Consider the following 25,013-nt stretch of genomic DNA (forward strand, 5'->3'; position numbering starts at 1 on the left):
TATCATAATCTATAGGACTTGTGCCTATAATGGCCGTTCATTCCTCCTCCATCAGTTCGGCCAGCTCCCGCTCTTCCTCCTCGGTCAACATGGACTCGGGGTTCGGCTTCTCCTCGTCCTCATCGGGTATAGTCTTCTTCACCTTTTCCACCGCAGTCTGAAGTTCATCCGGCTTGAGAGACCATTGACGGATGGTTGCATCGATGCCAACGCTGACGACGGTCGACCCAATGAGCACAAGTCCTGTGACTTCCTCGTAATGGCCGGAGAATGTATGGTAGAGCTTTCCTGTCTGTAGTGTAGATGTTATTACCATTCCCCATATCAGCTGCTCTAGCGATGGGACTTGAAACATACCGATCGATTCCACACACGAACTTCCTCATCTCTGCAGGCGGTAACCACCCAGCCTCCTTGTTCGTAAACCACTACATCCCGGACAAAATCATCGTGTTGCAGCACGAGGTTAGGCTTCCAGTTGTCGTCTCTTACGAGACATTTTGCCGTTCTGTCAGCAGAGGCGGTCCAGAGATCAGCATCGTTGTCAAAGAAAAGCTTGTAGACACTGGTGTCATGGACCAACAGAGGGTCCGTGTGAGTGAGATCTTGGCTGCCAGCGGAAATGTCGAAGCGTCGAATCTCACGATCGCTTCCCGCACTGTATACAATCATTTCCTTGCTTTCTGGGTCCAGGGAGGCAGGATCCATCGCTAGATCTTGGAGGCCCTTGGCGTGACCCTTGAGAACGTGTAGTCGTTGGCCACTGGCAATGTCGAATACCAGGATTTGCGCATCGGCTCCTCCGGTAATGAGAAGATCTTGTCCATGCAGTCTTGTACTGGTGACGGCCCTTACGAAGTCGGTATGCCCCTCATACCGCTGTTTAGGTTGCCGCGTGGCCACATCCCAGCTCCATACGGTCTTGTCCCAGCATCCGGCGAACAGTAGCTTTCCATCTGGGCTGAAGCAAATGCTGGTGACCGGAGCAGTTGGTCCTTTGTATAAAGCGGCAGTTTCTCCTGTCTGTGAACCATTGGATCGAGAATTGCGTTAGGAGACTTGGCCGGGCATCCGATTGTTAAGGACACCATGTACCTACTTCGAGGATGACCCTCCGAACAGCACCGGTACTCTGAGCCACAAAGACAGAGCCGGAATTCAAAGGACCCGCTTGGATAGCCAGGATTTTACTTTGCAATCGAATGGGATTTCCGTTTGTATTCTGAGATTTGGTATCTTTTCGTTCCTGCTCACCCAGAGCAGCCCTGGAGACGTGGTGGTCAGTGACGGGCCTGGAGTTGGAAGATGCATTTTGGCACAAACGAGGTCTGGAAGAAATCGTCTCTGTGAGAAGATTGAGCCATTATGGTGTTATTGGCGTAGAAAAGAAGCGTTCGTTACTCGACGGTCCCAACGATATTCACCTCTGCTGTGTTGTTCTTCAACCAAAACTGCCTATCAAGCTCCTGCGGTCCGCCGTAGCCGACTTCTGGCCACAAAACCCGCTTTTTTCGCTTCTTCTTCCTTTTTCCCTCTCCCTCCCTCCTCTCTTCGCTTCTTCTCGCTTGCTCGCACATTTTTTCTTTCCCTTTTCCCCATTCTCCATCGACCATTTAAATACCTCCCCTCCACCTCTTCTTCGTTGCTTTTTTTTCTCTCTCCTTCTCACTCGCGCGTGTCGCGCAACTCCCTGTCAGCATGGATATGAACCATTTAATAGGGTCAGTCTTCTATGCCTACTGGTCTGAACCAGGGTTTGTGCGGCTCGGCTGGAGTTAACACCTGGCAGTCAGCGGTTCAACCTGATCTCTAAGAGTGATATTCGGTATGTTATCCTTGCTTCTCAGCTGCTATTCATTCGAGCAGTCGAACTAACTGCTTTGCTGTCCTTAGTTATGTTGGTACTTTACATGAGATCAACCCTGAGGCCTCGACAATAGCTCTCGAGAATGTTGTCTCCTTCGGAACGGAAGGTAGACGAGGCAACCCGGCCGAGGAGATCCCTCCATCTGGCAGTGTTTACGAATATATCGTGTTCCGGGGTAGTGATGTCAAGGACATCAGCGTAGCTGAGGAAAAGGAAAACACACAGCCTGAGCCACCTCAGGTTCCGGATGACCCCGCCATTCTAGGAGTAAGTGACTTCACTTTTTCTATTCTCCCTTCTTTTTGTTGCATTGTCCGGCCATTCCATGTGCATACCTGCCGCGGTCGGGCAATTGATCATATGATGAATTATCTCGGATGTAAACTCACAGACCTGTTCCGAATTGCGCAAACAATTTATGTGGATCTTTCCGTTGCCTTCCTTCTGATATGATCAAACTATTCTTGTTTTGACTTGCATTGCTCGCTTTGTCCGATCAGTTGCTAACAGTCATGAATAGAGTATGTCCCGCACGGGTCCGCAGGGTCTTCCTCAATCCCAGCCGCCACAACAGCCTCAGGTCCCTCATCAAGCTCCTCCTGGCTATCCCCAACAGCCCCAGTTCCAAGGATTCTACCCGCCTTATGGACAACGCTTTGGGCCTCCTTTCCCACCTGGACCTGGTTTCCCGCCGTATGGATTCCCACCAGGGTGGTATCCTCCTCCGGGTCAGGGTTTTCCCCAAACACCCGGAGCTTTCCCTCAGGTGCCCATCGGACCTCCAGGCCAACACCAAACCCCACCTCAACAGCATCGTCCTGGGATGCCGGGTGTGGGTCCCGTAAACCCTCTCAACCCAACCTCTGAGCTTCCGGTCGGTGGAACACCCGCCAGTAAGCCGACCAGCCAGGCTGCTACACCTGCACCTGCTGCTGCTGCTGCTGCTGCCGCTACGGCTCAGAAGCCTCCAACTCCGCCTATTGAATCTAAGCCCAACGTAACTGAAGCTGTACACGCTGCGCCCGGAGCTGCCACGGCAACTCCATCCAAGGTGCCGCCTACTGGACCCAGGAGCAGTCGCGTGGAACCGGCGATTCCATTCTCCCAACCTGCTAAGCCTGCTGTTCCTGCTGTAGCTCAACCTCCACTGGCTAGCACTCCAGGGAACAATGTGCCGCAGGGCACTGCTCAAGCCGCCGCCGTTACTGAAGCTACTCGTGCGGCCACTGCTGCAGTCGCTGCTGCCATGGCTAAACTGCCACAGCCCAATGTTCCCAAGAAGCCTGATACATCTGTTGAACATGTGACCAAGCAGATGAATGACTTGAAGACCCACGATGGCAGTCGTCCCCAGCGTGGCGGTTATCAACCCCGTGGTGGGCGTGGCGGTCGTGGTCAGTACCAAGGCCAACAACAACAACAACAACACAAGAAGGTCGAGGTCCCGCAGACCGACTATGATTTTGAAACCGCGAATGCGAGGTTCAACAAACAGGACTTGCTCAAGGAAGCCATCGCCACTGGTAGTCCTGCGGCCGAGGCGGAAATAGTTCCCCAAGAGAGTGATCCTCAACCCGATGACGCGGACAATAATGGCACGCCGGCTTCTGCGACTGTCAATTCTTACAGCAGGACCAGCTCATTCTTCGACAACATCTCCAGCGAGTCCCGTGACCGTGAGGAAGGAACTGGAGCCCGCGCTGTTGGTCGTGAATGGCGCGGCGAAGAAGAGAAGCGGAACATTGAGACCTTCGGTCAAGGCAGTGTCGACGGCTACCGGGGCAGCTACAGAGGTCGTGGTCGTGGTAGAGGCTACGGCCGGGGCCGCGGTGGTTATGGCCGTGGATTCTCCCGAGGCCGTGGTGGTTTCCGCGGTGGACGTGGTGCCTCTCAGTCCACTGGAGTGCCGACGCTCACCTAAATCACACTTGCGTGATGATGAAAGTCTACCGGCGCCGTATCCTTAGCGGTGTTTAATCTTTATTTCGTCGTATCTTATTATCTATCTGGTGTTTATTATTATGAGTCTTTTTTTGGCGTGGCGAAACCTATTGTCATTTTTCATGTTGCTGGCGTCTGGATGATAGCGTCCTACGAATTCCTGGTCTTTCACATTTCGACCGACGGGTTGTCATTTCTCTTCCGATACGATTGGGATTCGCACATGGTTTACGGTGGTCTGGGTGACTTGTTGCTTAGGCGAAGTTTGCTTCGTCCTCGGCGTTCTGATTTTCCTTTTACTTTTCGCACATATTGCATGGGCTTGTCTCGACAGAGGTTCGAAGACATCCTTGACGAATGATCATTTTTCTTTGCCTGTCCGCGGTCTGCCCGGTCTTTGGTCTCTGGCACCGGACATGGACACCACAACACCAATTGGCAGTGTATCATATCCTAAAGGTACTACACGTACTACCGACTGAATAAAAAAGAAAAAACGACCGTTGGGTCATGAATCATGTTATGTATTCCGTAATGTATAGTTACTACATAGTAGCCGGCAGGAACAGTCTTCCGAAATGCGGGGAAACTTCATAACTAGATCGTCTTCCCCACGTTAACATAAAACATTCATAACCAGCAACACCTCCACAGCTCCACGACGCTCCATGAAACCCATGGACATCTCCTCTTCTGTCTCCATACAAACTCGAGCAATTAACTCTATCCGTGTCTTTACACGTTGTCTCCCCATTCCTCCGGCCAGTGAAAGACACTCATCCTCTAATCGGCGACCAGGATGCTATGGCTCTTCCCCGGATGAGTCCCGGAGGGGGTGGAGTTCCCCCACCAGTACCACAAAATGATACTACATAAGGGATCCCCTTCTCTTCCCTGTTCTCTCTTCAGGCTTCCCGCCCTTTTCTCTCCCGTCCAAATCCCCAATTCTCTCTTCCACTTTTGTCCCAGACTTTATCAACATGTCCACCGTCCAAGACCCCAACCAACTTCCCTGGAACCCGGACTCGACCCGGTTCCCCTCTCGCAAGGAATTGCCCAAGCTCCCTGGTGCGCCGGAAGATGCGGCTTGGGTCTGGGGAGAAGATGATGCCGTGAGTTGCTTCCGAGGCATGGATGATATATTATGCTAACTGACGATATAGATTGGACGATTGAACTTGTTGACCCCGACTCGTGTCAAAACTGCAATCCAGGAGGTCAAGACTGGTGAAATTATTCGACTGGAGTGAGTTTACAATTGTGATTGAGTATATGTGCAGAGTGTTGATGTGATAGTCTTCCACTGGACGTCCCCAAGACACCGGCATTCGGACGAGAGGTTTTCCAGCATAACATCAAGGAGCTCTTCCCTGGAGTTGCCTATGATGATACATATAACCTAAACACGCAGAGTGGAACGCAGTGGGATGGATTCCGTCACGTATGTTACCTTCACTTGATATATATCTACCGCATGGGGTAAATACTAACGAAACTAGTTCGGCCATATCGAATCTGGCTGCTTCTACAACGGGGTATGCACCCATCCCTCCATCCTCTTGAAGCCAAAGCTAACGTCGCAGACAAAACCCTCCGACATCTATGGCGAAAACGCCAACCTCAAATGCAGCATCCACCACTGGTCCACCCACGGCATCGCCGGCCGCGCCATCCTCCTCGACTACCGCCACTACGCCAACACCAACAACATCCCTTACGACCCTTACACGCCCCATCCCATCACCTTCGCCGACCTCGACGCCTGCGCCAAATCCCAAGGCCTCAACATCTGCCCCGAGTCGCAAGGCGGCTCCATCAAACCCGGCGACATCCTCATGGTGCGCACTGGCTTCATCGAGCGCTATAACCAACTCACCCCCGAAGCCCGCACGGAGGGCGCAAAGCGTACGCAGTTCGCAGGTGTGGCGCAGGAAGAAGCGATCCTGGACTGGCTGCATGATTCTTACTTTGCGGCGTTGGTGGGTGATTCGCCGACGTTTGAGTGCTGGCCGCCGAAGAAGGAGAATGGGTATATTCATCAGCAGATTCTGGCGCTGTGGGGGATGCCGTTGGGGGAGATGTGGGATTTGGAGAGGTTGAGTGGGAGGTGTCGCGAGTTGGGGAAGTGGACGTTTTTTGTGACGAGTGCGCCGGCGAATGTGGCGGGGGGTGTTGGGTCGCATGGTAATGGTACTGCTATTTTGTAGATTGTGTTGTGTATTGCATTGTACAGGAGCATACTACTATGGTTACAAAGCAGATCAATCATAGCATTATTGTTATTTAGCAGACAAAGGAAATAACACCAACATAAGCCAACATAACCAACAACATCTGAGATTTCCAGACAGAAACGAACAAGATTAGTACATGGTCATAAATCGTCATATCATCATCCTGCTCCAAGTCCAAGTCTGAACATGAACCCCAGAACAGAAACATAAAAAGTACATAGAAAAGACATACAATCAACCAGAGACATCAAAAAATGTCTTCCGGCCACTCAAAATCATCCTTCATAGGTACTTGCACCTCCACCTGCTGCTTCGCCTGCATCTGGCTCTTTTGTGCACTACTATGCACAGCAGTCGCCCCAATACTCTTCCTCCTCACCAACTCCTTAGCTAACCGCTGATCAACCTTCGCAGTGGTAGCAGCGAGGTCCTTGGGCAGCGGTGGGACGGGTGGGATATATTCGAAATCGTAGTATTTGCGGCTGGGTGTGGGGGTTGGTGTTGAGTCTGCACTATGGTTGGGGTCTAGCTGCTGGGCACCCTGCATATAGAAATGGTTTTGCTGTTGCTGCGCAGAATCCATATCGTAGTCCATGATATCCGTATCTGCATCCGAGTCCACGTCTATATCCATACCGACGTCCTTATCAGTGAGAGGTAGAGCGGTAGCAGAAGCGGACGCAAGATCATAAAATCCCTTTTTCGTCTTCAGACGCGCCTGCGCCTTCCTAGGCGATGCAGAGGTAGATATAGAAATCGATCTGGATCTTCTTCTCGCTGACGAGGAAGATCTCGGACTAGTAGGGTTGAGGTAGCGCGGTTTACGCCGTGTGATTGATCCAGGAGTGCTGGATTGAGATTTTCTGCGTTCGACGGAGCCGGGGCTGTCGCTTTTGCCCATTTTTTGGAATTTGGAGCGACGGCGGGTGCTGTTTGATTTGGTGGGTGTGGTAGTTGTAGAGGGGGTTCCTTTTTCGAAAGTGGTGTTGGTGTCTTGGTTTGGGTCGAGGGCTTTCGATACCTCTAGAGACTTTGGATCGGGAGACTTGCGCTTAAGGGAGGAGCTGTCAGTCGTCGCAGATAGGGACGATTGTTCTTTCGTCTCCTTTTTGGGCGTGGTGGTTGTATTCGCTTCACGAGTGATGTTTGGTGAAAGCGACTGCAATGGTTCACCAGCGGCATCAGTAACGCCAGCAGCAGTAGTCTCAGTAGTATCAGTTGCGTGGGAACGTTTCTTATCCTCAGCCTCCGCTTGGTTCTCCAAAGTCCTCTCCGATGGAAGGGTGGAAAGAGTGCCAGGAACGAATTGCTTGGGACAAAAGGGTTGCTCGAGAGACATGGCTTGTTCCGATGCTGACAGCGGGACCGGTTCCTGCGCTTGTAGCTGTTCGGGTTCCTCCTCTTGCTGTGGTGGTTCTGACTGTGGCTGTTCCTCACGTCGCTGTCCCTGGATCTGTTCCTGTTCATATTCTTTCGGTATTTTCGGTACTTTGTCTTGAGAACCCTGCAACTCGCGAAGCTCACGTCTAGTGCGCTCAAGCTTATCCTCCAGATTACTAACCTTCTTCAACAACTTCGCCTGTTTCAAAAGATCCTTCCGGGACTTCTGTTTTCGCACTTCCGGAGTACCAGGTTCTTGCTGCTTAACCAACGAAGAGATACCAAGCGACGACTTGGCCCTGCGAAGATCCAACGCGCCCCGAAAATCCAACGAGCTCCGCAGATCCAACGATGTCCTAATCGATCCCCCAATTGTCGAGTCCTGGCTCTCTCCAGATATCTGTCGTGCGTGGTGGCCCGGAGTAGAGGGCTTGTAGTTGGTGTCCATCTTTTCCTGAATGGATTTCCACGCCTGCTCGGGGAGTGCATTCGAGGACTGCGCATCTTGCATGTACGCGCCTTTGACGGTTCCCTTGAAACCGGACTTTTTCAGCTCCTCGTAGGCCCTGTGCACGCGCGTGATGTCATCCTCTTGCTGTTGGTTGTAGTTGTAATTCTCATCTGTAGACGCAGAGCCAGAACCAGAACCAGAACCAGAAATAGAGGAATCCCCCTTCCAAGCCCCCGCCCATCCACCGAATGGATTAAACGCAGAGGCAATCGCCTTTCCAAATCGAAAGATCCCCGAAGATTTATGGCTGTGGTTACTCGCACCACCAGAGCCCCTTTCGTGCTGAAAGTACTGTTGCTGGGGGTATTGCTGATGCTCCTGTGCATACAAATCTTCGCGAAGGTAAATACTAGGCGGTTTCTCACTGACGCTGTCGTTCATAGTCCCCTCGACGAAACGTGATCGCCGACCACCGGGCGCAGGACTCTTGGGACTCTTTGCCGAGTTCGAGTTCGAGGCTGTAGCAGTTACACGAGGAGAACCGTTCATGCGATTCCTCCATCTCCGCCCGAAACTACTCGCGTTCTCGTGGTGTTTCTTCACTTCTTCTCGTCCCTTGTCCTGTCCATGCGCCTGTCCACGAGACTCGGGCAAATCGTTCGACCGGCGTCTCTTCGGGGAATGCGGTGAACCATTCACCCCCTCTTTATCAACATTGTAGTACTCAAGTTCATCCGCGTCATCAAACTTCCCAGAAACATCAGAGCCGTTCGAATCCAGGCTGTTGCCGCTGATATTCGAGCTTGAGCGGGAGTGTTTGCGACCTGCGGAGGACGTGGTTGCTAGGTCGTCGCGGCTGGCGTTGAGGTGGAGGGCTTCTTGGAGTTGGTGGTCGGCGTGGAGGGGGCCTAGGTCGAGGTTTACCTCGAGGCAGGGGGTCTTTTATTAGTTCTGTAGTTAGTAGAGTGTATATTTAGGAGCAGGGGGGGGGGGCGAACCTCAACCATGGTTACCTGCTTGTTTGTTAGCAACCGAACAACAACGGATATTCAGAGAATTAATCCGTAGACATTGAGATAGATGTCGACAATGAGAATAATTAAAAGTGCAAAATCGAAGAAAACAGAAAGAAGAACACAAGATCAAAAGAAAAGAAGAAAAACACCGTGAGTCGATGTTATTGTTATTGCTGCCGCTGTTGTTATGGGAGTTGTTTACATAGCGGAGTTTGCGGCGATCCTCGACTGAAACTAAAAATGCCAGAGCAAAACATGCCAAGTCAGTTACAATTCTTTGTTAGCAGAAGACATGTAAAATCCATAGTCAATTCAACGCATAAATGCAAGTCCAGCTGTCAGATGTTTCATATGTGCCTGCAAGGACTCAATGCCCTACATAGATCGGTGCACTGCTATATATACATGTCTTGGTTGGACATGTCACTCAATTTCTTCAGGTACATACTGTCTACAATGGATAGATATATGCAAGACGTATTGAATTGAATCCAGCATCTCAAGTATCATGGCGCAGGCTGCTCATATGCAGTGTCCATAACCAACAGAACAGCTAAAACACAAGACAGGGGGGAATCAATGAACAGGAGAAAGCCAGTCAAGGAGTGGAATCCCAAACAAACGAAAATGGTACTCAAGAACAGAGAAGACCGGGAAAAAAAAAAAAAAAAAAAAGAAAAAAAAAAAAAAAGAAAATCATATACAAAAATCAAAAAAAAAGAGAGAAGAAAATAAGGAACGACAAAGCAAAGTGGTATAAACATCAATTCCGTCCCATGAAAATTCTCCAATCTGCAGATCAGGGGATATAATGCGCAAAACCCATCCACAAAAGAAAAACCGCCCAGGACGCCGTCCGAATATATAGAAAGAAAATTAAGAAGAATTAACTAGAATAAGCCGGCGGAATCTTCATGGCCATGCGGCCGTTGGCTCGCTTATATGCCATCTCATCGCGGGTTTCACCACAAAAGTAGGCCCGACTGGACTCAGAAAGCTTCCGTTCCATGCTCGGATACAATTCTGTATCTGGTCGCATGCCGTTTTGCATCGGGCGCTCATCGAACCCAAATGAATCCTCATGCGACCGTTTGCTCAACTTCGGTCCAGGAACATCGTAGAGGAACCGCTTGCCCGGAGTCATCTCGTGGCTCGGGTGTGGAACCATGCTGCTGGGCATATTGTGGACGTATTCACTGCCGCCGGACAGGGACGAGAGAGGCGGAAGGGAAGGTACCAGACCTGTTGAGGGCGTTTGAGACCGTGGCGCTGGAGGCTGGGTCTGAGATTGGTGATAGGCGTTGGGATCTGAGGAGCGGAATTCACCCGCTGGTTGCATGAAGCCCTTTGGCGGCTCAAGACGGAGAGGCGGCAGAGGTGTGGGGTAGCTGGAGGTCCGCTCAGTGTGTGGCCGCGGTTGAGGGTATGGATACCCTGTGGGTTCGTATTCGGTCGACGGATTTCTGGTGTGGGAGTATGACAGATGAGGCGAGTACGGGTTGACCGGTGCGGTCGCTTGGGGAGTGGGTGGGAGCTGAGGAGCGTGGTACTGAGGCTGAGCAGAGCCAAATGAAAGGTGCGAGGTATACGGAGATGCCTGCGGCGCAGGGACCGGAGCGGGAGCAGCTGGAGGCGCGGCAGGAATGGCTCTCTGGTAGGGCTGCGCACACGGGTATCCGTAATCAGATGCTGAAGATCGACGCTGCGCATCAGGAGCGTAGGGGAAAGCGGGTTCAATCGTGCTGGTGCTGGCAGATCGTGGGCGTTCGATGGGAGTGGCAGCAGCTGCGGCGGCGGCAGCAGCAGCTGCGGCATAGGCATCTGGCGTGGAGTACCGGTTGTCTGCTTGGCGAGGAGCTGCAGCATACTCGTCGTAGTCGTCGTTGCGCTTGTCGCCGCGGCGTCTCATACGGACATCACGGCGAATGCGAACACGGCAGCCTTGTTCAGCGATGATCCGACTCAGGGAAGTACTGGTGGCCAGACCCGGGAACTTCTTGGCGCTGTAGACGGTGAAGGGGACGGAGTTGACCAAAAGACGGAAGTTGAACGCGTCAGGAGTGCTGGCGCCCGGTTTAAGCGGTTGAACGGTGGTGTCCGGCATCGGGGGATCTCTATCGGCGTCCTTGGGGTCCTTGGTCTCCTCGTACAGGTGGAAGGTCAAGCGGTATTGACCCTCATGACGGACCGACAGGTCGGGAAAGATGAAGTATCCAGCCTGCGATGGACGGTCCAAATAGGCGATTCCTGCGACGGGCACACCGGTCAACACGGGAGTGCTCGGAGTACCAGCGACTCGTCCATTCGCAATGGGGCGTGCCGTTTGCAATGTCGCGTACAGGAAGAAACTGGCATTGTAGGCAAAGGTGATATCAGTCTTGTGCAGGTCGTTGTTAGGGTCGGATTCGAAGATGCGCAGTTCAACCACGGGCGGAGGATCAACTGGTCGACGGTCGGCAGACGCTGTTTCAGTTAGCATTTCCTTTCAAGTTATCAGAGGGGTAATGACATACATTTGGCACCCGCACCGCAGGCTCTGGCACGCTCAGGTTGCTGCATAACACTGAGCTTGTATGATATCCTCTTGCCCTCACGGGTAATCCGGCTGAAATGGGCCTCCGTCTCGTTCTCCGGAGGCATGAGGGGCATTCGCGTCGCCATTTTGATGGGATTGGTAATATCTGTCAAATGTTAGTACACTTGCCAGTTGAATCCCGAGACATCGATCTCGTTGCACATACCAGACAATTGATTAGTCCAACGATAACAGAATCAATGAGCTGATCGAGACACGTCTCTACCAGTTCTTCTGAAGCTCTGAAGAAATATGTCTTTCCCCGTTTCCTAGCGTGAAACCGACCAGCTGGTAGACGTGTGAAGGTCGGAAAACTGCAGAAGTTGGGACGAAAACAACAAAGAACGATCCTCTTTTTCTCACTAGGCGGGTACCCGATAGATATACGACGTCAATCAGAGGTATATATAAAGGGAGTATAGAAGATAGTCAAGAGGCAAAGAAAAACAACCCGACAGACAGTAACCGGGGGGAGGAACCAGCGAAGATCCCGTCTGGGGTAGAGCGGGATATGGTTCAGAGGGAAGAAGGAGAAAAAAAAAAAAAAAAAAAAAAAAAAAAAAAAAAAAAAAAAAAAAAAAAAAAAAAAAAAAAAAAAAAAAAAAGAGACAGAAAGAATAGAAAGAGGGAAGATAGAAAGAGAAGAAGAGAAGAAAAGAAGAGAGAGAGGAGGCCAGAGAGTGGGAGAGCGGCAGCAGTTTTACGGTAATGTACATACACGGCGAGAGTGCCAAGGGGCACTGACTGCTGGTATCGAACCCGTACGTCAGGTACGAGGTTTTTCTTTACCGGAAATTCTGACGCGAGCTCTCTGAGTGGTTGGATGGTGGAGAAAATATCCACTTGGTCGAGCCAGAGTAGTGGATCTGGGATGTTAACTGGGAGTAATTATTTTTTTTAATTGGCTACAGGGAACGAAATGGACTGTTTAGGTTTCCCAGGCAGGGCAGCGGGTTGGCGGACAATGAGAGTGGTCCGTGGTTTCATTCTGTCATGGGAGGAATTATTTTTGTTGGCCCCACTATATCCGGGGCTAGTGCGATTAGTGGCCCTTGGCGACAGGGATGGTGCTTCGCTTAGAGGAAACTTTTTCCCGTCGGATCTCCTATTTATTATTTAGTGCTTCTGTCAGAGTACGGAGTAGTTAGTGCCATTTAGGGAGAGCAGTACAAGTACTAGACAAAGAGTAACACAGATAACTGCAGAATCCCAAGCTGGAGCTCGTCAGCATGCTGTGTCCCAGTCCAACGGATTGGATATATGTGCTGTAATATAGGTGCTCCATAACAACACAGACTTATTGCGCTTATCTCGGCTGCCTTTATTCCCAGTATATTCCACCCAATTTTATCTTCTCCTACATCACAGAGTATGTAAGGAGTACACGCACTTTATTCGGATTATCCGAGATTCAGCCATGACATTGAGAAGCACATAATAAGCACAGTAAGCACTCCGTACCATTTTTGGGCCACCAGGTGATCATACCTATCACGCCGCAGTACCGGTCCCAATAGTACCGGGGGTGTTTCCAACGGTGTCAACCCTTAATTAAAGGATGGTGCTACTTGTGCAAGCATGCCGATACTATCACAACGGTAAATTGGATCTGCGACGAACAGATCCCGGACTGCGTTGGCCGATGGATTCGACAGGGATGGTTTTGGTCGGGTCGTATTACTTGTACATACTCCATACACAGCACGGAGTACGGGTGACTAATTATCAGCTGGATCGCTGGATTGCCCTTCTTTGCTTTTCATGCCTTTCATATTTCATCGATCTGAATTAACTCTATACACACTTCAAACATTTTAACTCTACTCCTACTCCATACCCATATCAAATACCTTGACACGCTATCCCAAAGAGGCCACGCGGTACGAAGAATACCTCTGTGCAACCATACCACATGCGGAAGCACCCCACCACCCCAAATTCCGGCCTGTCAGTGGCCCGTGATCCTCTTAGTAGCTCCACCGTGGCGCTCGCCATGGTTTCCCACTGGCTGGTTTGAGGTAACCGACTCCACTCAGGCCCCGGCGGTGCGGACCGAATCAAAAAATGTCTCCAGTTTCCGGCCAAATCCGGTATTAACAGGACCGAGTTAGTACAAATGTAGAATAGTTGAATAGTGACGGAATATTCAGGCTAAATGAGTCTATAAATACGGAATTCCGAGGTTTAGTCAATCCGTGGTTGAGAATGAGAAAAAATTGATGAATGATTGAATTCAGCTAAGCTTGTACAAGGGCAGACCGTAGCCATGGGACATACGTACCAGAACCTAACCGGTGGGATTACATGGTTTTACATGACTCACGATTTCGGAGCCGAAGCTAACCAGCCTTCCCTCGTGCGAGTCATGATTGGTTCATCGGCTGGGGCCTAATGCGGTCAATTCTCCGGTGGTGATACGGCCGGCTGTACCAGGTTGATGGACTCTGCACATATGTAAGAACGAAGCTTTGGGTCGGTGTCCAGTAACCAGTAACCAGGAATACGACCTGCACTGCATTCTGCAGTACTACGTACTTGTAAAAATGGGATTGTATTGTGCGACCACGAGCCATTGATTGTTCATGCTTGGATGGTAGTGGAGCGCCCATACATCACTCTGCATTTGCATACAGAAAGTCCGTTTTCCGTATGGAACACAATTCAACCCAGAACATACTCGTACTCTCTTATCCTCACCCTCTCATGAGTACACGGTCCTATGACCACGCACAGACCATTGCTTTTTCTTTTTTACCCGAAACAGCCACCAATCGCATTCCTCGTTCTAATTAAACCCTGAGCCCTGTCAAAGTCTATTTGCCGAGCGGCCAATTAAGGACCTTCTTTCGGAGATAGTATACATGATCTTCTGATTGGGCGAACTTTCATTTCGGTAGATACACCATAATAGGGGAGAATGTGATGGAGTGTGAGAGAGTTCAATATAAACTATCAGATACATACTCGTGGTACGGAATACTTAAGTCACCTGTTCAATACTCGGTCAATCTTCACATCGCCACAATTTATAAACAAAGTTATCGGGATCCATCGTATCTGCAGAGAACACGGAGAACTCCGATGACCGCCCCATACCCATGAAATGTTCACTCCCACGCAAACCATACGCCAGATGACGATCAATCAATCAATTGAGATCGCCCGATCGTGTCTTATATTCGCTTGGTGTTCTATTGGTTCGTTGTTGCTCGGGGTTCTTGTCGTATCGAGAGGGACCTGCAGGACAGGTTGAGATGTTTTACATCCACGAGGCTAAAAGGATGGTTGATATAATTGAATGAGTGGGGGGAGGGGGTGTTTGCAAATTTGTAGATTTAGATTAGATCGATCTGTTGGATTCCTGTTAGAGAAAGAGTGCGAGGAGTATATCTATGGTGTACGGTGGTAGCCACTTACAATGATGTCAAGTCTAGGATGGATAAAGCTGGTATGCATACAATTCGTGAGTTTGTTTGAAAACATGATCAGTCAACGACCATGGATCAGATCCCCTCGTTTCGCAATAGTCCTCTGACAATGCGCCAGAATAGCAGCCTGCCGACTAACCTCCGCCAAGCTCCCCACCACCTTCCGATTCCCACCCACAAACCCATACAGCGCATACGGAATGCCAACCTCACGGCAAAACTGCAGCACCAATTTCTGAGTTCGTCGGAGGTTATGGCGCGGAACCCTGGGGAACAAATGGTGGATCGCCTGGAATTGAAGACCACCGCGGAGAAAGTCTAGCCATTCCGGACAGTCGATATCCATGGTTGTCCGCAGCATTTTCTGGGGGAAGGATTCTGTTGGGCCAAGGTCGGTGGTTGACATGGCAAAGTGGGATAATGTAAACTGCACGTGTAGTGGCATCGTGACCATGTGGCTGACCATGACAAAGGTGAATCGAGCCCAGGCTGTTGGGATTGATTTGTAAACAAGGCGATAACCAAACCAATACCAGAATACCAAGTTTCCCACGATCTCAAACCAGCGATGCTACCATACAGCGCCTTTTCGAGGGCCTTGGCCCAGGATGAGAAAGATCCACGATTGGACATACAGGTTGAACCGGCCAAACATCAGAACCGGTTAATAGAGGAAAGCCTGGTAACGAACCAAGTGCCTTCCCACAGCATCATAAGACATGAGCCGCTCATGATAGGTAGAAAACAAACTACCAAGGAACCGATGGTTCACGGCAAAGAATGGCAGATGCTGGTTATCAGGGTCATGTTCTGGCGCGTTGGTCACAATATGGTGTACGTTATGCGTACGTTTCCACCAGCCCAGCGAAAGACCCCCAATCGGGGCAGCGATAATCATACCAATCAGGCTGTCAATCGTCAGATTATGCGTAATGCCCATGTGGCCAGAATCATGGGCCGCAAAAACAAGCTGTGACCAGAACCAGCCCAGACAGATGGCGCTGGTACAATACCACCCGGCATGAAGAAGAAGCAGCATGAGACCAAAGATCAATGAGCAGCGCCCAAATTCCCAGGCATAGGCAGTATAGTTGCAATCGTATAATCCCTCAGCCTGGATCTTGTCATGAAGCTCCCGATATTTCTCGGTAATTCCATCCTGCGTATTCTGGTCCAGTGAAGGGTACTTGTCCATGGTGAGCACCACTTCATTCACTGTCAAGCTATCGAGAAAAGAAAGTCCACACGGGCTATCGAGCCTCGGTGTTGATTGCTGCAACGAGGCCTCTCCATTGGCCTTTGGGTATTCTCGATGCTGCCCTCCCTGGATAGGAGGCACGAGGTTCTCCCATCGCCCTTCAATCCTCCCAATCTGGTACCGGAACATCTGACTGCGCGTTTCGTCCGAGTGGAAACTAATGCCCGGGAACTGTCAGCAGCAGAAAGGCCCGAAAGAAAGAAGAGCAATTATTCTAACACGGTAATTTCATCTGTTGCGTCCTTTCCCACCATATGCTCGATCGTTTTATGGCCGCCGGGATGATACTTGATCCACGCGTCGACTTTGAGGACTTTCTGATCCAGGATGATGATTGAATGGCCACTAGTGATCAGTCCTTCCACTTGTCTGGCCGATAACACTTGGTCGAAGTTGGATGTGTCTGCTTTCGTGGGCTTCATGATGTAGCCGGAAGCGTCGAGTCGACGCAGGGTATTCCTGCAATTCTTCACCAGTTCCGTATCTCATTCAGAGAATACATGTTTCGATCAGTGGCATGACATGAAGTTCGAAATAAACAAAACACGGTGTCATGTGATATGTTTGTTGGGTTTGCACTTTGTATACGAGCTTTTGTACGGAGCACTCCGTACTTTTGTGTCTTTTGGGGACGAATAGTACAGTACTATGGTCAATGGCAGAGGTTTGCTTGGAGAAACTATATATCAGTATGCTGGGGCATCTTGATACATTGTAGCGCGTACCGAAAGCTATAATTTGTCCATCTATAGGAGTATCCATGTATCTTCTAGAGACTCTTTTTCTTTCTCCCTCCCTTTTTTCTTACGTTTACTTCTGAGGACAATCAGCTGTCATGGCTGAACCTGTGACTCGAAAAGAAGAACAACCAGCTCACAATAAAGCCATGTTAAAAGCCTGCGAGGCTGGCGATCTCTCAACATTACAGCACTTATACCAAGCCCATGGAGTCCAGCAAGGGTCCCGACTTAGTTATTTGGAGCAGTTTTGAGACCGAGGATGGACCACTCCCAACGTATGAGCTGATTACCGCGGCCATCATCCAAGAATATGTCCCGATGGCGCCTATCTCCTCTCAATGCACCCAGAAGGCAACATAGGATGTGACCAAATCGTCCGAACAATCATCGACTATCCAAACATCGAGATATTGAAATTTCTTCAGTCGCACACACCTAGCATCGTCAATTTTGAATTCAATCCATTGCAAACGTTCTTAACAGAAGCCTGTCGCGGAGGCTGGCAATATGGTTCCCCTGCAAGCGACAAGACATTACCGCTCATCCATTATCTTTTGGACAATGGGGCTGATCCAAAAGAGGGTTCTTGGAATGGTTATGGTGCTCTCTACTCCGCACTGGAGTTTTCGCGGTCTCTGGAGACCATGAACAAGATGATTCATAAGGGAGCCGTGGTAGGTATTCTTGTTTTTGATGAGGCAATCAGGAAGCAACGTCTTGATTCTCTTCAACTGTTTTTCGAGAAGGCAACATTTTCCCTCCCTATTGAGGAGATGCTGGAACAAGCACGGAACTCGGGGAGTAAGGAAATCATGTCTTTGGTCGAAGCCGGGGTTGCGGAGCTGAAGAAGCGAAAACAGCCGAAATGGTGGCAGTTTTGGAAGTAGAGGAATTGAGTTTCTCGGAAATGTATTCCGGACATCTTGTGGAATCGACATTTTGTTATATAGACTGTACGTCATGGATCGAGTGATACTTAGTCTGCTGCTTTGTCCTTTTTATCTTACATTCTCAGCCCTTGATGCCTTTTTCTCATTGAGCAGAGCTGACTTCCGAGCACGTCTTATGTCAGCTACCTCTGACTCGTCATTGATGCTCAACATGCGAATAATGAACGCTGACGCTTAGATGTCCACGAAGGGCCAGCCCACCAGCAGGGAAATACTCACTATAGTACTCGATAACTTATAAGAGTCACCATGATGGAAGACATCCATTATATTGCCCAGTGGACAATGGATATAAATAGCATTGGCTGCTCAGTTGAGATGCGTTTCCCAACTACTCCTCCCTTCAAAAACAGACAGCAAACACAGACAACGACAATCGAACCATGCAGATGAACTTGTACGTGTTCCTTGCCTTTATAGGCATTTCTGCTACCGCAAGATGCCGCATCGTTGGCCCCGACAACGAGTGGAGACGCATTGTTGCTGAAGGCGGCAATGATGATGATGATGAATAACTTGGATAACTTACTGTGAGACATACGAGTATACATTAATTATGTCATGACTACTATCGGTCGAGTTGAGTCGAGTCTCAGGCACTGTCTTTGTTTCCCTTGAAATCCTGTAGTTGTCAGGTCCCACGGATGTTAGAAGAATCTCTGGCCGGCTCATGGGACTTGGTCAGGGCTGGATGTGCCCGCACCTATGTTTTCACGAAGGTCCTAATTATACTCTGTAAGTATGTGGTAAGGTTTTGTTCAGTCGTTGTACTTTCTGGCAGAAACGAGTGGAAAGTTCTCCCGGAATTGTACTCCGGACATCATACCGTATACTTAATAAGGGTCACCATGATGGAAGCACACATAATCAAAGATAAATAGTTCTCGCCATAAATCATTGCCGTCTTCTGCAACATCCCAATAAAGAGCAACATGCTCCTGTACGCCTTTCTTGCCTATTTAGGCATCGCTGCCGCTGAAACCTGCAGGATTACCGGCTCTGGCATTGCAAATTGCCGTTTCTGCCCTGGCAATTGCGATATTAAGAGCACATTCCCTCCAGGCAGCTCCCGGGATATCGACTGCCTCTGGAACAGGGGCGAGGAAGTTCAAGGCGACAAGTAAGTTAATCCTTTTTGCTACTGGCCTCCTCATGTCTGTACAGTCTTTCTTAGATTCAAGGCGCTGGGGCTACAATGGAAACCGCGACTGTTTTGTATCTTTGGCGAGGATTGGAGATTGCAACTTAAGTAAGTCGGACTTTAGATATTCATCAGGAGTAGCGCAGGACTGATACATACAGACGCCATTACTCAATGCGGAGTGTCTGTTCCAGTTGGCTTTGCGCCTCCGAGCTCTTGACAATGCAGATGAACGAGTCATTGTAACATATTCTAGATAGCCATTTAATCCATTCATTTTCTTTATCGATATGGCTCAATTCCTATTCGGTTAGCTCATGGAGGTCGCGAAAGGTCTCAGTTGATGATAATCGACCAAATGCTGGAAATGTATCCAAAAAATGAGGTCGAAAACGCCATCATTGAGCACCTGGAAACCCATATCAGACAAAGATATAGGCTCTGAAGCATACGTTTCGGTATGATGCTGACCCCGAAGATTCAACGAACCTCGATTCCCGTTCTTCATGCCTGCCGTTTTGGCGATCTCCAAGTTATTGACGGGAATGTGACACTCTGGTTCGCCGGGGAGAAGAGATTGGGACCGATTGACCAGCGTATAGTCACCCTATTTCTTGTCTGAAAAGATTGACGAGTATGCTGAGCATGGAAGGTGGTCGCGTGTGGACTGAAGAGGCATGTATGCCCTATTTGGTGTTATTCTACATAGCTAACATGCTACTAGCCAGTCACGTACCATTAGCAAATGAATTGCACTGGGCAGACGGTACTCGTTATTATCACCCAGGGGCTACCAAATCGCACCTCATGAGTTAGCTTGTGAGAATGAGCGTGTGAAGCAGTTAGTAAAGCTAGGGCTACAAGCCTCTTAAGGACAAATCACAGAGACCCAATCGTTAGTGTAACTAACATTCAGAATCATACTAGCTGTTAATTCATAGATCGCGTGATGAGCGGTGACCAATATATATCCCAATTTCCCCCCTAGGGGAGTATCTGGAAGTAGGACCTGTCTGTAGAAAACCAGTATGTATATGAACATAAATATATTCAGGCAATATATTCAATAGTACCCAAAGTGTCGATAGGTTGACATCTGCACTCCATAATCCGAGTCCAACTCTCCGCTCCGCTCCGCACCAATCTTCCCTTCATCTCACCTCCCACCTTCCACAACACATGGATCTTCTATCAATCCTCCCCTCCTTCCCAACAAAACCCTATACGCACATCCTCCCCCCTTTCGAAAGAAACAACATCAACACAGTCGACCTCATCACCCTCGACACCCTCGAGATCGCAAAACGCGCCCATGTGCCCCCCGCCGACGTCCGCCGGTTGTCCGCGCAAATCGTCGACGCCCTGCACTGCGATGTGGGGTTTGAAAGGGACATAGCACCGGAGGAGCTGGGGAATACGCAGTCTTCGAGTTTGGATACGGATGCGGCGGTTGTTCCGGGGGTGTTGAATAGGTTGGATTTGTCGCAATGGGGTGCGGTTAGTACGCTGGATCCTGCGATGGATGAGTTGTTGGAGGGTGGGATTCCGGCGGGTTATGTGACGGAGATTACGGGTGAAAGGTTGGTCTTTTTCCCCTGGGTTTGTTTGGATTTGTGTATGGCATGCTGAGAGTACCAGCGGGAGCGGCAAGACGCAATTCCTCCTAAGCCTCCTCCTCGCCGTCCAACTGCCCAGTCCCAAGGGCTTGAACAAAAGAGCAATTTACATATCCACCGAAGCGCCCCTAGCCACACCGCGTCTCTCGCAATACCTCGATTCCAACCCGTACCTCTCGACGCTCCCACCGAAGCAACGACCGTCCTTACAGAATGTCCTGGCCATCAACGCGATGGACCTGGAGAGCCAGGACCATATCCTCAATTACCAGCTCCCTGTCGCGATAGCACGGTATAATGTTGGATTGGTGGTTATCGATTCCATAACCGCGAATTTCCGCGCAGAGCACTCGTCGCATAATATCAATTCACTATCAACGCGCTCCGGAGAGCTAGCGAAGTTGGGACAGCTACTCCGCAATATGGCGGCAAAGGAGGACATTGCTATCGTGGTTGCTAACCAGGTCTCGGATCGGTTCGATCCGATGGATAATAATATCCCATATATCGCATCGCGAATACCTGCTGCCACCGCACCTCAACCAACCCCAGATTCACCCATGCCCAAAAGCCGCCTAGCACCAGGCCCGGGAGTAGAAAGCAACACCGACCTCCTACAAATACAAAACCAACACCCACCCTCCTCTTCACCTGCCTTCCCTTCCTCTCCGTTCCCCCTAGAAGAAGACCCGCAATTTGACGGCTCGTATCTTGTCGGCAACCCCGTCCGCAACGAAACATTGAGCCTATTACACCAGCAACGCTTCTTTACAGGCTGGGGTGATTCACCGTATACATCGTCGTTGCAGAGACAAACACCTAAAACACCAGCGTTGGGGTTCGTTTGGACGACGCAGATCGCGTGTCGAATTGCGTTGAAGAAAGACGATTCTGGGCTGGCGTTTGATCAAGGTGATTATGACGATGGGTATATGAGCACGCAGGGCCATGGTCTGGGGACATCTCAATCTCAGGATGAAGTACCGTCTACGGACAAACCTGATCCATTCGCAACAGCAAAGACGGTACGGGATAATCCAGAAGCCAACATAACTGTCAATCCAGAGAAACAGCAAGCGTCAGAACAAACCCCAACACCAAAGCTCCCCCCATCAATACCACCGGCACCGGCACCGAAACCCATGGGAAGACCCATCAAACGAACAATGAAACTCGTCTTCGCGCCGTGGACTGCAGGATCTACCTTCGACGAGGACACTACAGGCATTATTCAAGACGAAGTCGAGTTCGAGATTTGGAAAGGTGGGTTGAGGAGTGTTGGTTCTCAACCGGAGTCATAGATCAGTTGTGGTTAGAACAAGATGTGATATGAATGTGCATAGCATAGCATAGCGTGCTTTCGGAGTTACATCGGAATTCTTACGTGCATAAAGACTAGAAACCAATATATAACACTGCTATAAAACTGCTATAAATGGTACCTTGAATGAGGCTCAGCGGTTTTCCCGGAAGCCGAATACATTCCAACCCCGCATATTCCTGGTTTCATTTCATGTTTGCTTTGTACACTTCACTTCTTACTGTGAACCTTTCTTCGTCGAACAAGTTTATTCAACTGCAACCATCTAATGGCAATGAACTAGCTGATTCGTGATCTCGTGGCAACTCCGCCGACTAACAGTGCCGGCGGTCTATGTATGAAACGAATGATCATGCAAGAAATGTGAGGGATGACAGAAATGTGCACACACAGGCGGGCTGTCCCCCCAGATTAAATCATAAGTATTATTGGGGGGATGATGGATGAAAAGGGAGAGAAGCAAGATACACCAACAAAAAAAAAAAAAAAAAAAAAAAAAAAAAAAAAAAAAAAAAAGACGGACAGAAATATTTTCACCTCCAAATACGCCTTTTCTAATCAACCAACATGATATGTTTAACTAAATCGATCATTCATCTGACAAATGTGTTGTTTCCATGTACCGTGGCAATTTTCGATCCTGCGAGAGTAACCACGAGGTGTCTTCACCATACTGGACCAGATGGGACCAGATGCTTGCTTGTTCTTGACTTAGTTGGCAGCAACCTTGGCCGGAGGGACACCAATACCGTTGGCGTTGCGGTAAAAGAGCACACCCTGGCCCTCACCCTTGGCACCCTCGGTAGGCTCAACCCACTGGCAGGTGCGAGCGCTGGTCCACATAGCCTTGAAGAATCCAGTCCAGCCGGTGTGGGCCTCGGTGCGGTAGTGGTTGCCCATGACCTTCTTGATGGCCTCGCTGGCTTCGTCGGCGTTGTAGAAGGGGATAGTGCTGACATAGTGGTGGAGGACGTGGGTCTCGATGATTCCGTGGAGGATGTGACGGCCGACGAAACCGAAGTCACGGTCGATGGTGGCAGCGGCACCACGGGCAAAGTTCCAAACCTCAGGCTGGTAGTGGGGGAGGGAGGGGTCGGTGTGCTGGAGGTAAGTGATGGCCACTAATCTGAGTCAGTTTTCTTGTCTTTCCTCTTCTTGAACGGAAGAGAACTTACCAAGCCAGTGGTTCACCCAGATGTAAGGAATCCCATACCACACAAGCAAGTTGAGCCAGCCATAGTTGGTACCGACGAAGTACAGAACCGAACCGGTGATAGCGAGACCGAGGTCACTCAGGAGAATGAGCTTAGCGTCCTTGGCCTCATACAGAGGGCTGGAGGGGTTGAAGTGGTTGACACCGCTAAAGTAACCGTTGCGCTTGCCCTTGCCACGGCCCTCGGGCTGGTTCTCGTGGTTGTTGTGACCAGTAACGTTGGTGAGGAGGTACATGGGCCAACCGAACAGCTGCTGCATGATAACGTTGCTGGCGGTGAGGAAGGGGGTCTCCTCGAGCAGCTCGTTCAATTCGTGGATAGCCTTGCCAACGCGGGAAGCATACTCAGGGCGCGTCTTGGGGATGAAGACCATGTCACGAGCGATGTTACCGGTAGCCTTGTGGTGCTTTCCGTGGGAAATCTTCCACGAGAAGTAAGGGACGAGCAGAGCAGAATGGCAGATCCAGCCGACAGTGTCGTTCAGCCTCTTGGAAGGCGAGAACGCCTGGTGACCACACTCGTGAGCCAAAACCCAGATACCGGTGCCGAAGAGACCCTGAAGAATGGTGTACAGCCCCCACAGAGCAAATCGGAGAGGGTAAGAAGGCACGTTTTCGGGGGTCACAAAGTTCTGAAAGACATAGAAGATGGAGGCGATGACGACGATATCCCGGGCCACATAGGACAAACTCTTGACGGCAGAGCGCTCGAAGCAGTGGGCAGGGATAGCATCCCGAATCTGCTTGATGGTGTAGTCGGGGATCTTGAACTCGTTGCCATAGGTGTCGATCATCTTGCCCTGACCCTCCTTTTCAGCATCCGACCCCATGGACGAGAGAGAGGTGGACGAGGGCGAGTGACGAGGGCTATCCAAGGGCGAGGGAGAGGCCGAGACGTTGCTGGAGTCGGTGGTAGGGTTGCGGTGCAGCGCAACGCGCTTAGGGAGAGCGGTGGAAGACATGGTTGGTTGATCTCCGGTAAGGATAGACTGACTAGTCGAATTGTTTGTCAGTCAATTGATCCGGAGGACTGTGCCAGAAAGAAGTTCTAACTGGAGTGGGAAGAAAGAAAAAGTCGGGGGAGGAGGGGAGGGGGGATAAGACTCTTAAAAGAGCTGAAGAATGAGAGGGTGTGGAGAGGGACGGATGTCAGACAGCTAAACAACGCCACGCACTCACCGGGATCAACACGCAGAAAAAGAGAAAAACAAACCAACCAACCAACAAACCAAACGGCGTCTGGAAGGGCCCCGGTTTTCAACTGCTCAACGGCGACTGGAGGGTTAAAAAAGAGGGTCGAGGAAAGGAGAGAGAAAGAAAGACAGAGAGAGTGATGACAGTGCAGGGACCAGCGGAACCCTCAGAAAAAATAAAAGACGACAAGCAGCTGAAGAGAAAATTCAGAAGAGAGAGAGAGAGAGAAAGGGGAGAGAGAATCTGGATGAGGATCTGTGTTTGGATGGGTGCCAGGTACCGTACCGAAAGATCGTATTGGTATTTTTCAGTGGTGATTTACAATTCCATTGGTGCAGACTCTGCAGATTTGCCTTGAGCGGTAATTTTCAAGTTTGCCGTGGTTCAGCTCTTCTGCAGCGTGACTGCACCTCAGCCTCAGCAACTCTAATGACCAACCACTGTCCAGCTTTCTTTGGGCGCACACCGCATATGAACAGGTGTTTTGCTGTACTGACCTGTACAGAACATTGACATTATACAAGTACACGGATACTCTGTACGTATGGAGTACTGTATGGCAGCTCACCGCCCGCACCAATGGCGATCGTGAATGGATCCGGGTAGAGGGGAAGTTTGGCTTTCTCAACAATCACATGTACTCTATAGAGTATACAGAGTATTACTCCGAGGTAGAATTATACAAATA

The 25,013-nt window shown here is 50.0% G+C and overlaps 10 protein-coding genes across 10 annotated transcripts; 5 read left to right on the forward strand and 5 right to left on the reverse strand.

The window, feature by feature from the left end:
- Nucleotides 1-37: 37 nt before the first annotated feature.
- On the reverse strand, nucleotides 38-1,364 carry ASPGLDRAFT_133795 (WD40 repeat domain-containing protein; the record flags this gene model as incomplete). The annotated part of the gene is made up of 4 exons (XM_022541240.1): nucleotides 38-292; nucleotides 358-1,023; nucleotides 1,100-1,265; nucleotides 1,324-1,364. 4 exons carry the CDS (start codon nucleotides 1,362-1,364, stop codon nucleotides 38-40), a joined length of 1,128 nt encoding a protein of 375 aa, XP_022397692.1.
- Nucleotides 1,365-1,395: 31 nt separating this feature from the next.
- Nucleotides 1,396-4,288, forward strand: ASPGLDRAFT_811734 (putative G2/M phase checkpoint control protein Sum2). Its single transcript, XM_022550102.1, has 4 exons — nucleotides 1,396-1,721; nucleotides 1,790-1,825; nucleotides 1,894-2,134; nucleotides 2,388-4,288. Exons 1-4 carry the CDS (start codon nucleotides 1,699-1,701, stop codon nucleotides 3,786-3,788), a joined length of 1,701 nt encoding a protein of 566 aa, XP_022397693.1. The 5' UTR covers nucleotides 1,396-1,698; the 3' UTR covers nucleotides 3,789-4,288.
- A 500-nt stretch (nucleotides 4,289-4,788) lies between these two features.
- Nucleotides 4,789-6,015, forward strand: ASPGLDRAFT_38604 (uncharacterized protein; the record flags this gene model as incomplete). The annotated part of the gene is made up of 5 exons (XM_022544966.1): nucleotides 4,789-4,920; nucleotides 4,972-5,054; nucleotides 5,105-5,249; nucleotides 5,308-5,343; nucleotides 5,392-6,015. The coding sequence occupies 5 exons, from the start codon at nucleotides 4,789-4,791 to the stop codon at nucleotides 6,013-6,015; spliced, it is 1,020 nt and encodes a 339-aa protein (XP_022397694.1).
- Nucleotides 6,016-6,289: 274 nt separating this feature from the next.
- ASPGLDRAFT_38605 (putative nuclear RNA binding protein) lies at nucleotides 6,290-8,880 on the reverse strand (the record flags this gene model as incomplete). Its single annotated transcript, XM_022544967.1, has 2 exons — nucleotides 6,290-8,812; nucleotides 8,872-8,880. The coding sequence occupies 2 exons, from the start codon at nucleotides 8,878-8,880 to the stop codon at nucleotides 6,290-6,292; spliced, it is 2,532 nt and encodes an 843-aa protein (XP_022397695.1).
- Nucleotides 8,881-9,623: 743 nt separating this feature from the next.
- veA (sexual development activator VeA) lies at nucleotides 9,624-12,001 on the reverse strand. The gene is made up of 3 exons (XM_022542918.1): nucleotides 11,631-12,001; nucleotides 11,403-11,570; nucleotides 9,624-11,352 (listed from the first exon to the last, which is right to left on the reverse strand). Exons 2-3 carry the CDS (start codon nucleotides 11,548-11,550, stop codon nucleotides 9,776-9,778), a joined length of 1,725 nt encoding a protein of 574 aa, XP_022397696.1. The 5' UTR covers nucleotides 11,551-11,570; nucleotides 11,631-12,001; the 3' UTR covers nucleotides 9,624-9,775.
- A 2,952-nt stretch (nucleotides 12,002-14,953) lies between these two features.
- ASPGLDRAFT_69091 (uncharacterized protein) lies at nucleotides 14,954-16,572 on the reverse strand (the record flags this gene model as incomplete). Its single annotated transcript, XM_022549326.1, has 3 exons — nucleotides 14,954-15,463; nucleotides 15,584-16,307; nucleotides 16,370-16,572. 3 exons carry the CDS (start codon nucleotides 16,570-16,572, stop codon nucleotides 14,954-14,956), a joined length of 1,437 nt encoding a protein of 478 aa, XP_022397697.1.
- Nucleotides 16,573-17,070: 498 nt separating this feature from the next.
- ASPGLDRAFT_812810 (uncharacterized protein) lies at nucleotides 17,071-18,233 on the forward strand. The gene is made up of 2 exons (XM_022550108.1): nucleotides 17,071-17,843; nucleotides 18,048-18,233. Exon 1 carries the CDS (start codon nucleotides 17,229-17,231, stop codon nucleotides 17,775-17,777), a length of 549 nt encoding a protein of 182 aa, XP_022397698.1. The 5' UTR covers nucleotides 17,071-17,228; the 3' UTR covers nucleotides 17,778-17,843; nucleotides 18,048-18,233.
- A 539-nt stretch (nucleotides 18,234-18,772) lies between these two features.
- On the forward strand, nucleotides 18,773-19,227 carry ASPGLDRAFT_28638 (uncharacterized protein; the record flags this gene model as incomplete). The annotated part of the gene is made up of 3 exons (XM_022543774.1): nucleotides 18,773-18,960; nucleotides 19,015-19,089; nucleotides 19,143-19,227. 3 exons carry the CDS (start codon nucleotides 18,773-18,775, stop codon nucleotides 19,225-19,227), a joined length of 348 nt encoding a protein of 115 aa, XP_022397699.1.
- A 2,815-nt stretch (nucleotides 19,228-22,042) lies between these two features.
- ASPGLDRAFT_50993 (uncharacterized protein) lies at nucleotides 22,043-22,434 on the forward strand (the record flags this gene model as incomplete). Its single annotated transcript, XM_022547430.1, has 1 exon — nucleotides 22,043-22,434. A coding segment is annotated over one exon (170 nt), but the record flags the coding sequence as incomplete, so codon positions are not given.
- A 195-nt stretch (nucleotides 22,435-22,629) lies between these two features.
- ASPGLDRAFT_133799 (oleate delta-12 desaturase odeA) lies at nucleotides 22,630-24,093 on the reverse strand (the record flags this gene model as incomplete). Its single annotated transcript, XM_022541241.1, has 2 exons — nucleotides 22,630-23,039; nucleotides 23,094-24,093. 2 exons carry the CDS (start codon nucleotides 24,091-24,093, stop codon nucleotides 22,630-22,632), a joined length of 1,410 nt encoding a protein of 469 aa, XP_022397701.1.
- Nucleotides 24,094-25,013: the final 920 nt, after the last annotated feature.

Source organism: Aspergillus glaucus (genome assembly GCF_001890805.1).
Source record: "Aspergillus glaucus CBS 516.65 unplaced genomic scaffold ASPGLscaffold_21, whole genome shotgun sequence".
Lineage (NCBI taxonomy): Eukaryota > Fungi > Ascomycota > Eurotiomycetes > Eurotiales > Aspergillaceae > Aspergillus > Aspergillus glaucus.